This window comes from Meleagris gallopavo, chromosome 15, assembly GCF_905368555.1.
Source record: "Meleagris gallopavo chromosome 15, MGAL_WU_HG_1.1, whole genome shotgun sequence".
In the NCBI taxonomy this organism is placed as follows: Eukaryota; Metazoa; Chordata; class Aves; order Galliformes; family Phasianidae; genus Meleagris; species Meleagris gallopavo.
The window spans coordinates 10,103,162-10,116,792 of record NC_139418.1 but is presented as its reverse complement, the minus strand read 5'-3'; the positions used below and the strand labels follow the sequence as shown (position 1 = coordinate 10,116,792).

The 13,631-nt window shown below is 45.8% G+C and overlaps 1 protein-coding gene across 2 annotated transcripts in view; it reads right to left on the bottom strand.

Moving 5' to 3' along the window:
- The window catches only part of LOC146543337 (serine protease inhibitor Kazal-type 5-like), a 73,006-nt gene that overhangs the window by 6,924 nt on the left and 52,451 nt on the right, over nucleotides 1-13,631 (bottom strand). The window contains exons 1-9 of one of the 2 annotated variants that reach the window (XM_085236549.1): nucleotides 9,774-11,196; nucleotides 6,381-6,406; nucleotides 5,279-5,463; nucleotides 4,881-4,944; nucleotides 3,246-3,373; nucleotides 3,094-3,142; nucleotides 1,337-1,467; nucleotides 754-832; nucleotides 335-402 (exon numbers count right to left, since the gene is read on the bottom strand). In XM_085236549.1, the coding sequence (XP_085092675.1) occupies nucleotides 335-402; nucleotides 754-832; nucleotides 1,337-1,467; nucleotides 3,094-3,142; nucleotides 3,246-3,373; nucleotides 4,881-4,944; nucleotides 5,279-5,463; nucleotides 6,381-6,406; nucleotides 9,774-9,960 (917 nt within the window). In that variant the 5' untranslated portion in view covers nucleotides 9,961-11,196. Of the gene's footprint in view, nucleotides 1-334; nucleotides 403-753; nucleotides 833-1,336; nucleotides 1,468-3,093; nucleotides 3,143-3,245; nucleotides 3,374-4,880; nucleotides 4,945-5,278; nucleotides 5,464-6,380; nucleotides 6,407-9,773; nucleotides 11,197-13,631 lie in introns of those variants that run through there. The other variant, XM_085236550.1, reaches the window with a different exon arrangement.

Sequence of the window (13,631 nt, the reverse complement as noted above, 5' to 3'; positions counted from 1 at the left end):
AGCCCTGCCAGAGTCTTGCAGCCCTAAAATCCCAGAGGGGTTGCTCAGTGCCCAGACAGCATATGGTGCACACAGCACTGCCTCAGGTCAGCAGATGCACTGGGCCAGGCAACAGGACAGGTGTGCGCCCCTGCCAGGAGGCAGAATTCAGGAGGCAAGACTAGGGAGGGATTTTGAACACAACAGTCACCACTGCTTTGTGTGCAGGGGAAGCAAGAATACCTTTGAAAAGGAAAGAGGGTTGTATATATGCCCTATTCTATGTGTTTCTTCTCAGTGTCAAGACTCCAGGACTTGCAGGGCCAGGCTGGGATCCCAGTGCTGCTGTACTCACCCTCTGTTTGTGGAGAATGGCCGTCTCTCATTCATACCCTGCTGTAACCCTGAGCCACTGCAGCTCTTCTGGAAAATGGACAGGATTGTGTTTTACAACCAGGCAGTGAAGCAGTGAATTAAAGCAGCTCCTGTCCCTCCTTCTCATCTCCTTAGACCCTAGGAACCGTGGGGCTCTTTATGAAGAAGCAGCTCTGATGCTTGCCCCATAGAGGAGTCCAAAACTGCCCACTATGCATGCTCATACACAAACTCATCCCATTAATTAGCAGGGCTTGCAATGCAAGCTGCCTCTCTGTCATCACCAGCAGGGTCCTGCACCTCAAGCACCAGGACCACAGGAAACCCTTGACCATCAGGGTCCCCAGACCCACTGACCCCCTTTCCTCAAGCCTGCTGATGATCTGCGCTCAGTCTCACCTGGTTTGCACACTCTGCAGCAGACTGTTTGTTGCGCTGGGCAGTTCCAGACTGACCTCCTCTTTGAGCTTCTTTTTTGCTGGAAAAAGGGGAGAGGAGAAAGAAAGGAGCACTATGGCCTGGGGCTGCCCTGCAAGCCAGCATCATGTCATTAGGCACCAGCCTCCCCATCCCTGGTGGCCCTGCACCTAATTCCCACCCCTAAGCCTTTTCCCTTCTCCTCACCATTCCCACTGTACGCTACATCCCGGCTCCAGGTGGCTGCTTTCATATCAGGGCTGCTTCTGCATATGCTCTATGGGAGTAGAGAGAGAGCATCTGGAAGGCAAAGTACACGCGTGGGAAACCCCTTGGGAGCTGCCCCAAGGAAAGGGCTGCTCTCTATCAACCCTGCTTCTCCTCTGCTCCCTGTGGGGTTAAGGGGGAGGGTGGGAAGAGGGGCAATAGCCACGGCCCTACTGCAGGAGCAGCTCCTGGGGGGCCGCTGGGATTCAGGACTCGCCCAGGCGCAGCCACACAGGCAGAAGCTGCAGTTTTGCAGCGTGAGCTTTTCCTCTTTGCTGTTGCCAGGAACTGTACTCACAGCTTCTCGGCACACATGAGGCACTTGTTGGTGTGCTGCTTGCCAGAGGAATCCCGGACGGGGTCGTTCTCCCGTGTGCAGGACAGCCGCCCACCAGCCTCAAACTGGGAACGGTACTCACTGCAGTCATCCTACGGCAGGAGCAGCAGTTAGGGCACGCACATCTCTCTGAACTTCAGATTTCCCAAACACACCACAGGAGAGCCCGCGTGTGAGAGATAGAAGAGGGTGTGTGGCACAGCCACATGGCTGCAAACAGAGTGAGTCAGAAGAGCGACGAATGCCTCTGCCTGCGTGGCACGTGTTAGGAGCTCTCTGCCATGCTCTAATTGCCATGCTCCACGTGGGACTATCCAGAGCATGCCAGTGATGTGCCTGATAAGGTAATGGGGTCCCTCCCACTTCTCCCACTGCCTTTAATACACCCTTACAGCTGTTTCTGAAGTTGCCGCTCAGAAAAATTCACATAGGAAGCAAGAAATCCCCCCACAACCAACAGCACTTTGAGGACCAAGCAGCAACATCTAAAGCATGACAGCACAATGCAAACATGCTTCAAAGTCCCCACTTTTAGGTCAGCTACTTGAGGCCCTGCAATAACCAACTCCAAATAGCAGATACAGGAGGTGCATAACCAGATCTTAACCATAACCATCATAACTTAACCATTACTTCTTACCCACACCTTCCCAGTGCCACACTGGCTGGCTGAAGGAGGGACACAGTGAGGCAATGAGCCAAATCCCAGGTGAACCCCAGATCTGCTGTGGCAAAACTGCTTCTCCCTAACACTATCTCTCAAACCCTCTCCTTCTAAAGCAGTATTTCTGGAGATTTGCTGTCAGCCCGACCTCTGCTGCACAAACCTTGCTGAGATGTGTTTGCCTCCTTCGCAGGCCTGCCGCATCCGTGACCCACTAATAAATGCAGAGCTTTCTTATCCTTTGTCATTTCTAATTGATGAGCAGGAATTCTCGTTAATCACTGCCTGTGTGATCTTGCACTCTCTGTTATTACATTTTATCTTGTTTCTATTACTCCAGGCCTCAGTGCTATCCAATTAGTCCTGAGTGATCTGCTGATCCTCCCTCCCAGCCTTGCCATCAGCAAGTTTCATTAACGCTTCCATTTTTTTTTTGTGCCACTGTTATTAGGAAAAGCACTGAAACAGGATTATCCCCAAGAATGAGGCTTAAGGGGACCATACCAATTCCTAGCAAGACAGAAATGGCAAGATTTACTTAGTGCTTTTTTTTTTTTTTTCCCCCCATTGCTGAATTGCTCTCACCAGAGAAGTATCAGTGCACGAGGTCACAGTGGCTGCGTCATGAGAGTGAGGTTTCCAATCAGGGAAAGCTGAAACCGAGCCACTCTAGGGACAGCACAGGACTGAACTCTCCTCCCACGACATAATGAACTTTTGAGCATCTCAGAGCTCACATTTAAAGCTTTTCACCCAGATTTTCTTTTCAACCTCATTAGCGGTCTCAGCAGCAGTGCCTTCTCCACCCTCATGGCAGATGTCAGGGCAGTTCTGCTCAGCTTCTTATTGTGATGGGGTTTGTCCCCGTGTCACTGCAGTCAGTGGAATAGACCACAGCATTCAAACAAACTATTCACTCAGGGCATGAAAGGGCATCAATGAGAAACAGACAGGGAAAGCCACGTGGATCTCCAAAGTGACAAAGAAACTCAGCGTGGTAATACTGGGTAAGAATCCTATAGACTTGTATATTGACCCAATACTTTAATCTCACCTTTTGTTTCCCTCTGGTTGAAGTTGCCTTCTGCTCATTCTCCCTTTTGCTGAAAGTGAAGAAGGATGAGAAAGTGAAGAGAACATTGCTGTAGGAGCCCACCCCGGCCCCATTACCACTCTCAATGACAAACACTGGTTTCCTCTACTCACAACTTCTCCGCACACATGATGCACTTGTTGCTGTGCTGCTTCCCCGAGGAATCCCGGACGGGATCATTCTCTCTCGTGCAGGAAAGCTTCCCATTCTTGAACAGATCCCGGAACTCCCGGCACTCGTCCTGCAGCAGCACCAGAAATGTGGTTTCACACAGATATGCTGACCAAGATGCATCTCCCATGAATCCACACAGCGTCACCGCCCAATCAATTACATCTCTAACAGTTGTGTTTCCTTCAGGCATAACTCAGTGGCAAGCCATAAATTGTTTGCCTGGTGTGTTTTTCTTAAACCATAGCACGCAACGTAAAGCAAATAAATCTGTTCTTAGCTGAGCACATTTATCTTCCGATCCAGGGGAGTTTTATTTCTAATAGAGGAGGCACACAAGAGCCTGCCTGAAGAACTTAGATTCTACTCTAAGTAAAAAAGCAACACTTTCTTGTTTAATTTTGCATGAAGATGTTGGTTTCTCAAACTGCTGAGGGAGCACACTACCCAGAATCTTAAAAAGCAGAGGGCAGCAAAGAGACTGCAGGCAACAAAAAACCCTTTCATACCTCAAGCTTCCAGGTATGCAGGGATAGAAGGGGGCATTTGTACCTTCTGCCCAACATGACATTGTGTTAACATCACAAAACTTTTGCAGTAAAACCTTAAGCATTTCTGTCTCTTCTGAGCAGTTTTCCTATGACCTTCAAGACCTAAAAACAGGTCTGGGACCTCAGCACCACCCATGGTATACTGAGTCTTAAGACTCCTTTATTCAGCACGTTTAAGGCTTTTTTTCTCTCCCCTCACGGGAGATGGTTTGATAGCTTATCCCAGCTCTGCAGGTAGGGAAAAGTCAAGTCCAGAGCATTCCTGGCCAAAAGCCACACTGAACGAGTGGCTGAACAATGAAGTCCAAGGTAGGTCTCTGCCTGACACTCTGGAACACTCCTGCCTTTAGGATCACATGTAGGCAAGTCAGATGTTTAAAAATGATTTCCTTAGAACAGCTATGATTTATAAATCATTTAAATTGCCTGGACACAGCAGAGCCAGAAAGTTATCCTGCTTTGCCAGGAGGTGTAAAAGAATAAATCATGACAGCCAATGCTATCTGATGGAAACCAGCTCATTCCAATTCTGAATGAAAACCCAAGACTGGAAAAGACAAGTCCCACTCCATAAAGGTATGTTGTCTAGAGAGACAGCTGTGGGTGAAAGAAACCAGCCATGTGCATCAACAAGATAAACAGGGCACAATTAGATCCAGCCTGTCCCACACCCTGCCCTAGTCAGAGCTCTCATGCGCCATCGCTAATTACTTGCCAGATGCCAACCATGTGCTTTATAAACAGGAGGCACCTTCCTTAGCCTATGCTCTGGCCAAACCATAGGTGCTGTGTCAGTAATTGCCTGATAGAGACTGGGTGAACAGAGTTTAGGTTTCTTTTACTCTGGCAGATGGCACAAAGCTTGCTGCTGCTCCAGCTGCTCTGCCCTGAGCATCACCAGACCTGTGCACATTGGCTAAGCTGGCGTTCCCCACACTGCAGGCAGGGAACAGGCCAGAAAGCAGAGGGGCCACCCCATAGCATCACCCTGCTGCTGGCCAGCTGAGTGGCGATGTTTCACCTCACCTCTCCAGAGTTCACGTTCCTGTTTGCTTCTTCACCACTCCCTTTGTTTCTGGAGTATCTTTCCCTACAAGAAAGGGAGGTGTGAGCAACAAAGTGGCGCGCAGTGCTCAGACGTAAAGCCAAAATAACTGGTGATTAAAAGCAGCCCTGCCAACCCCACCTCCTTGTTGTGCAATGCAGTGGGACAGACCAGGACTCCAGCCCCATGAGACATGCTCAGGGTATTCAGCATCACCTCACTGGTGGCATTTTGCCATCATTTCTCACTGCCTAGCATCCAGTTGTTCCCGACCTATTCAACATCCTTTAGAGAAACAAAACACTGCTGGGTCCACTGGTTTGCTGGACAACTGCAAACTGCTCTGGCTGGCCCAGGGCTCCAAGGGGCCAATACTCACAGCAGCCGCTGGCACATCAGGCACTTGTTGAGGTCCCTCCTGCCATCGGGTCCTCTGATGGGCTGCCTGTTGGTGTGACAGGAGAACTTCCCACTGCGAAGGAGGGACCAGATTTTCATGCACTCATTCTGAAATGCACGGAGGAGGACGGTCAACGGAGGGCTCTCTCGGAGGCCATCAAGGTCCTGCAAACAGTTCATTCGCATTTGATTGTCTGGGGGTTGGGGCTGTCACATTTTCCCCTCCTCCTCCCCCCCCCATCTCCCTTGCTGCACTCAGAGCTCTGCTCGTGGCTCCCAAGGCAAGAAGAAAGTTCAAAACTCATTGCAAAGGCCATTATTCATGAGAAAAGGAATATGCACTTAATTTGCATACAGCTGCAAATTGCTACCCGCTGCAGGGGAGGACTCTATATTATGCTCTTGAATATAGCATACAGCCCTAGAAGTGCCAGCAGGATGTGAAAGCAATTGGCCAGAGTGCAGTAACTGAGGAGTGATTTGGGTGCAAGGGATGAACCACAAAAGCACACTCCTCAGGGATGGCAGCAATAATGTCTAACGCTGCATCAGCCAATTGCCTCTTCTGCAGGGGAAGTGGGAATGTGGGCTAGAGAATTAATGAAGCATTTGTTATTTTTGGCTACCATGTTTTCCAAAAGGGTCTTTACTAAGGAGAGAGAAGCTTATTTGATTAAAACACGAATGATGCTGACTTCTCAGCCATTGAATCAAATCATTTTTCTGAGTCTCAAAGGACTTGGCTTAATTATTATAATTACCAAACTCAGAAGTTACCAGAAATGGGGGTTTCTGCTGGATCAGAAACACATTTTTGAAATATCACTAGCAATACAGCTCACGTCATTTCTAACCTCATTCCAGAGCAGTTCGGATGTTTGTTCAGCATCACACACCAAACACACAGCTAGAGCCATTGCTGACTGTCGCTAAACACAGAAAATAACTCTTCTCTTTCAGCCACAGGAAAAGCACGATGATCTTTCAGTACTGTTTGTCTGTATGACTTTGCTTAGAGCATGCATTAAGCAGCGTAGTTGGCAATATAAAAGGAAAGACAGAATAGAAAAGGTTGGACTCGCCTTAATTGAAGCTTGGCTGGCAACATCTGCAGCAGAAAATAAACAACAATGAAACCATACAAAGTCTTTGAAAGGAAGTTTTAAATCAAAAGTATTTAATTAAAATATTTGATGCAGTTTCCTAATCCACCCAAATACCTCTAGATAAAAGCTAATCCAATACATTATTGTACATTGACAGAAAGGACTAAGCATTAGAGACTTTCTGGAACACTGCTGCTTTTTGTCATTCAAATGCAAAAATCACAGTTTTTTCTTGTTTGCATCTTTGTGTCCTCCTTTAATGTGTCACTTTTGTCAGTCTTAAAATCCCAATTTCAAGGTTGCGTTAATAACTGTTTATTTTTCTACTCCTACTGCAGTGGTAGTCGTATCAACCTCATCCAAATACTGGCTTTCATCTTCACCTTAAATGGGGATACCAAAGCCAGCCCATAATATCGTTGTTTGTCCAAAGCTTCAAATTCCTTTTCAAGACCCATTCCATTTGCAGTACTTCATATAAATTACAGAATTAATGACTCAGTAGATGAGTGGCTGATATCTGTTCCTTTCTACTAAGCCATTTAGAGCATGTATAATACATGTTTCATCCTTTTCTCTTGCATCATCTGTGGCATCACATGGAACTATCGAGAAATCCTCCATTAGATCTTTTTCAGCATAAACAGTAAAGTGAAAGACTATTGCATCAAATCTGAGCTCCTGCTCAAGTTTCCCTATTGCAGCCATATGAAAATGCATTTACTAACAAGAAAATTGACTAGAAATTCCCATTTTTCTGAACACACCAGAAGGTGTAGTATATTTTTGTTCAAAATTAGACTTTTATGCAAAAATTCAGTCTGGCTGGAAGTTTTTATTCTTCTACATAAGCAGTTGGGAGGTTTAGTTTCAGGATTTTTTTTAACTGTTAACTCCACTAAATATAGATAGATAGATAGTTGCACTTGAATATGGAGGAAATTCACCATTGTCACATGCAAAAGAAAAAAAAAACATTACAGAAAAATGTGTTAAAATCAGTCTCATGAGTAGTACAGTAAAAAAAAAAAAATGGTCTTCTGGTTACATCACTGCTCGTTTTAAATAGTACTGCCTCTCTAATCCTCTATTTCACTGTCTTTAAGCGCTGTTCCAGTCCCAGATTCCAGCACAGAGAGCATCAGAGGTTACTGACCTGAGAAGAAGCAGAAAAAAGCCAGAGCAAGGACCACCGAAGCACCTTCTATTTTCATGGTGAGGGTGGCAGCTGTTCGCCTACGTTGCCTCTATTAGCGCATTGCTCAATGAGACCCAAAGAAAAGGCTCAGGTCAGATCACATATATATAGATGACCAGGTTCTCCGCCTTCATTATGACATAATCTTCCCAAGAACCATTATTAGCCACAAAAACCAGTCTGATGACAATAGCTTTAAATTCTAATCATCCCATTAACACAATTAATTTCCATAAGGATGGGACATATTTGAGTCACTCCCTGCATTTTGTCAAGGTAAGAAAATTACAAACGGGTCGTTTCATTTTCCCTTACACATAGACAGGGGAATTCTTCCCATATTTAGAATGATTTGGGAGACAGAGGTATCACTCTGGCATACCATAAATACCATTTCATATCTCAAAATCCTTTCAGCTTATTTTGTTTTAGTTATTTTGTCTCAGTAGACACTGGAAAGACTGGGTCAGTCAAGACCTCTGGAAGGTGGACAGTTTATATTAAAGCAATCCTGTTTGAACCTAAATAGTAAGCATTCAGACAAGCTTGAAAAACTTGCTTGAGGTCCTGTTGAAAGATTTCAAATTTGCTCTTACAGGTCATGTAGAAAAACCTTATTGCAGAATCCTCATCCCTTCCCAGTCTCTCCCAGTTATCTTCAGAATAAAGAGCAGTGTTCTTGGTGAAAGACCTTTTCTCAGCCCACCTGGACTTGGGAGACCAATCAGCCCTGCTTAGGCCTCTCCCAAAGAAATGATGAAAAATGAAGGTGACTGTTCCATAGGACAGAGTTTCTCAGTAGATACATGAAAAGAAAATAAAGATGACATCAAAGTTTCAGAACGTGAATACGGGGGAAGGAGCCAGGTGTATTGTTATCTAGAAAAAGCAAATAAAATGTGAGAGAAAAGTCATTTACAAGGTTTGAAGGATGCGGATAAATGGCAGCCCAGCAGATCAGAGCCACAAGAGTCTTGAGCATGGGCAAGCAGGCAGAGGCTGCACAGGAGAGGCAGGTCAGCGCCATCTGAAGAAGGAAAAAATTTTAAAAAACCCACACTTTTGCATGATATATGCATTTGGCCAGAGGCACCAACACAGCTCAGCTCAAGTATAAATCCTCATAATAAATTGCTGCCACATTTCCCAAATCAGAATATTTGCTAGTGTTTAAAATTGAAGCCAATGCCAAGTGACTAGAAAGACCTAATTTGGTGTGTGGTCATCCTTAACGTTTCTTTTCAAATCAAAAAATTAGATCACATGCAGATTCACAGCAGTGAATTCGGAAAAGAAAACTGCCTGAGGTCATACAGATGGTTAATGGAAGACCTAAAGAGCTATGTGTTGACTTGAATCATGGCATGGTTTCTGTAAGCATATTCAGGCATGGAATTAGAGGGGAGGACAAAGGGAAGAAAAGACTACTCGCCTTATATGGTACGTCTCAGTAAATTCTTGGGAGAAATTGAAAAAGAATTACAATGGAAAAAGCCAACAAGGATATGGTAGTTTAAAAGTGCATAGAATCCTATTTGGAGAACAAAAACAAAGGGCATTCTTGGTTACTGAGGTGTCTTCCCATGAATCAGCCACAGAGTGGTAGAGAAGGCGCATCTTTAGACAGGTTTTGTTTTTAAGATCATCTTTCCACTAAAAGCTCTATTCTTCTAAAGAAGTAAAACAGTATGTTGGTTTAAGACAACTGGCTGACCACCCTGATCCAGAAGGAAGTACCCTATGTACCAGACACAGTTGGACTGACCAAGCAAGAGTAAATCCCGGCCCTGGCAGCACAAGGAAGATGGAAGCAGTCAAGGAAGGCAGAAGAGATCCAGATCCTGACCCTGGAACAACTCCATGATTGCTGCCTCTCATTCCATCCTCCCACCCCCTGCACCCTGTCCACCATTCAAATCCACACCAACATCAGAAGTCCCAAAACCAGAATAAAATTTTTAAAAAAAGAGATTTTCTTCCCAATTACAACCACCTGAAAACAAACCAGTAGTACAAAACATGATGTAAGGGGACATGGAGAATTCTACAAACCCATAGAGTTTAAACAATTTGCTCTGGTGTACTTGAATTGCAAGAAGCAGCCCAAGCAGAATAAAGAGGCATGACAGTGAGAGTACATTAAACAAACCTTGCATTATGTACTTCATTACCTTTATTGATGGATTTACCCAATACAATCTCAATCCTGCACTGGAATCTAGTCAGCCCATTAATTTCCTTGTGATTTTGCATTGCGGGATCAGATGTGCTGTAGTAGAGAAGATCCTGATGTTTTAGCAACAGATTTGCTATGGCATCTCGGTAATCTTGATTTAAAGCTGAAGAGTGCTGAGCCATCGAGGAAAGCAGCTGGGAAAAAGAGATGCTGCAAAAACACTTTTGTTCATTTCTTAGCTTCAATTCTGGAAGAAAAGTAAAGAGTTTATAAATGATGCCATACCAGGTAGATCAGCTCTCACTAGGTCCGTTATCCCCAGTTAGAAAAAAAAAAAAAAAATGGGAAATGGTATAAAAATAATCACGGAGGAGCAACTGGGAAAACACAAGAGAGGAAAAAAGGCTGAGCAACATGAAATTTAGACAAACTCTTGTGAGATGGAAACCCAGTAGGGTTATGTATCACCTGGGGATGTTTTAGTTGAGGGAAAGCTTCTTGGCAGCGTAACTACTTAAATTCTCTGCCTTGGTAGTTCCTCACCAGAAGGGTGCCAGTGTCCATCCAAGCAGCTCTGAGGGTGTGCTCCATGCTCAAGAGTGGGAGCTGTGCAGCCCCATTCTCACCTCAGAATAACACTGTGTTTTGGCTGAAATCTCCAAAGCCACTACTGACGGGCAAATTGAGCCCTAACAAGAAGAAAGCCATGTTTCACTCCCTAGTTTGGAATTTCTCCCAGGGACTGTCCCTCTTGTAGTGCTAAAACTTAACCTTTTTTTTTTTTTTTGCTCTGCAAACCCCACATCCCTGCAATAAATGCTGTGGGTTCAGCACCACTATCATGGCTCTCAATGAGTAAAGACTTCACCTAATGTCACTGCTGGGTCCTTAGATGAGACTAGAAATGCAATGCATGCCTGCATGCCACCAGCCTTGCTCACCTGCAGGGCCCAGAGCTCCTCCCCCCTCTTGCTGAGCCCCAGCCAAGCTCACCCCAGCACAGCCTCAATGGTCCCAGAGCTCTTTGTCAAGCAGCTCCTGCTCCATCACTGCTCCTCCATCACCACTCCCCACCTGTTCAGACACCCTGTGAGACCAGCTCCCACTGCTCTGCTTCTGTTCCAGGGAAATGAACTTCATGTCCAACGACAAATAATGTGAGTAGGGAAACTAACATTTTTAATAAAACTACATGTTATTCCCATCAGAGCTGTCCTTTTCTGTCCTAATTTGCATGCTTTTTACCTCCCTACCATCTCTTTTCCGCTCTCAGAGGGGCTGTATCCACACCAGCACTAGACACTTATTTCCCTAAAATATTGAAACTTCTCTTTTCCAGCCCACCACTACATCTCTCTCTCAAGCCAGAAGCCCTCAGGGCTAAAAGAGAAGAGACATAGCTGTTCGGCATATTTAACAAACCAAATGTAGAGCAGATTATATTTTGCTTTCCAGCCAAAGCAGAGTCCAGAGCTCTCAGCCCCAGCACTGCAGTATGAGCTGCACCTCCAGAGCGAGGTATTTCAAAGCCCAAAGACTCCAAAGACACTTTCCCATTTTTAATCAGCCTCTCAGCACTGTTAACACTTAAGATTCAGAACAAAAGGTTTCTTGTAGCTTCTTTGGGCTCATCTGAAGCTCTCAATTAGTGATGTCAAGGGTAGAGCATTGTACTGTCACATGTAAAAGTGCAAGCCAGAACAGCATTTTGGGCTGCATCTCTGCATGTCAACTGTCCCCATTCTGTGCTCCTAGGTGCCTCGCTTAGAGCCTCAGAAGACATATTTTTGCTGTCAATCACCACATTAGGATGGCTTCCTCCCCTCCAGAGATACTCAGTTATGCACCCACCTCATAAGAGACATGGGTCTCATCCATCTCTTCAGCACAGTTTGGGAGGCACCAGATCTGCACACATCTCACGCAAGATCAAGACTTAAGACACTAGATGATATTCTTTGGTTTGCACCCACTTCTACAGTCAAAACCCAGGAAGTGGTCAGCCAACAAGACAGTCAACCCCAAGCTAATGGAAATGTGTTTGAGTTTCCAGACTGCAATATAATGCCTCAGAGCTCCCGTTTGTACCTAATGCTACAGCAGGTCTCATACAAGCTTTGCCCAGACCTCCGCAGAAGCAAGTCCTGGTCATCCTGAAATCCCACCAACACCACAATTACCCAAGGTTACATCATGATCCTCTCCCTTCAGCCAGGATGAACTACCTGAGCCCAAAATGAAGCTCCACCGCTCTGATTCAGTGAAGTGTCCTTCCCAAGTGGCTGCTCATTTACAACCCTTGTGCTGGGTATGCAGCTCAACTCAGCATCCCAACAGCTGACTCTGCACGCCACCTGGCTGCATTGCTGCAAATGCAACAGCTGTCATGTTAACTCTCAGCAACATGGGAGCATCGTGGGGCGCTATTCCCTCTCTGCCAATTCACAAAGGACAGCTGGAAGCCAGAAGAATGATGGGAGTTTCCTGACTTCATCAGCCTCTGAGAACTTCAGTTGCACAGCAAGTCTTGCACATTCTACAGTGCATAGAGAGGCAGCAAAAAGTTTCAGAAACATGCCCATGGTATGGCAGCAAGCTTTTCCAAGAAGAATCTATCAAGACTTGCTGCTTCAAAAGGACAGGATGTAGAAAAGTTTAATTTGAGTATGTTTTATACACCCCAATGCATGGAAAGCATCTAACCGCTTTGCCTCAACCCAGCATGTACTGCATCCTCCTCTGGATCCAGCATCCCATGGATCGTGACCTTCCCTGTCATCACATGCCCTTTCATGCCAAAATCTCTTTACTGTGATTAGTTCTAAACCCACAAAAAACACTGCGGATTATAGACAGCATTACGTGTCAGTCGCACAAACTCCAGCATGAGATTTTGGTGACACACACAGCAGGTCTCCTTGCCACATCTGCAGTGCAATCACAGCAAATCCCAGCTTGAACCAAGAGCATGGACTTGCCTTTGCACTTTCCCAGGCCATGAGCCACCACAGCATGGTGCTGACTGTTCTGGACAGGCCTTTGCCACTGCTGACTTAGCTTGAAGATGCTGGGGAGGAGGGGGAAGTGAATCAGGAAGTGAGCAACCACGAGTGGTGCACATCCAAAAGGCAGGGACGAGGCTAACTTTGGAAGATCACAGGAATAGCACGTAACGCATGCCATCTTCAAAGCACTAATGAATCCCTACAAGGTTCCCCTGTTATTATTTGCATTTCACAGGTGGGTATATTAAGATGCAGAAGGCCACATTATCCTCTGGGTCACACCTATTTCAGTCTCTTCATCCTTGGTCTTCCACTGGCATTCATCCCAGTGGTGTGAGAGATCCTCCTGCAAGTCACAACAGTGCTATCTCTCAGGCAGGCTTGGTACAGGAATCACTAGTATGATCTGTGGTCTGATTTGCTCAGCACACTGGACTGACCAGACTTATTGATCTCAGCTAGCCTTGAAAACCTATCAGCTAATCAACCCCTCCCTCCTGCCAGGCTGAAGGGTACAAGGAATTCTGGCTCAAATTGGATCTTTTCTTATGTTCTTTTTCTGGATGTGAAATGTAGGACAGAAAATCAAAGGAAAGATGCATCTGTGAGCATCCAGCACACCACCCAGTCTTGTTTCATGCAGCAGTCCCAGCCTGGCCCAGGGAAAGGTCCCACCTTCCCACCAGGAGTCTCCCTGCAGCTCGACAGCTTTTGTTCACAGAAGAATGGAGCTGCCCTGGGAAGCGTGCTCAATGGGAGAGCAAAACTGCTCCCCAAGCTATAACCAATACCATGTGGAGCTGGGGCAGCAGGATGTTGGAACCAGTCTCTGCATCGAAGCAGCAAGC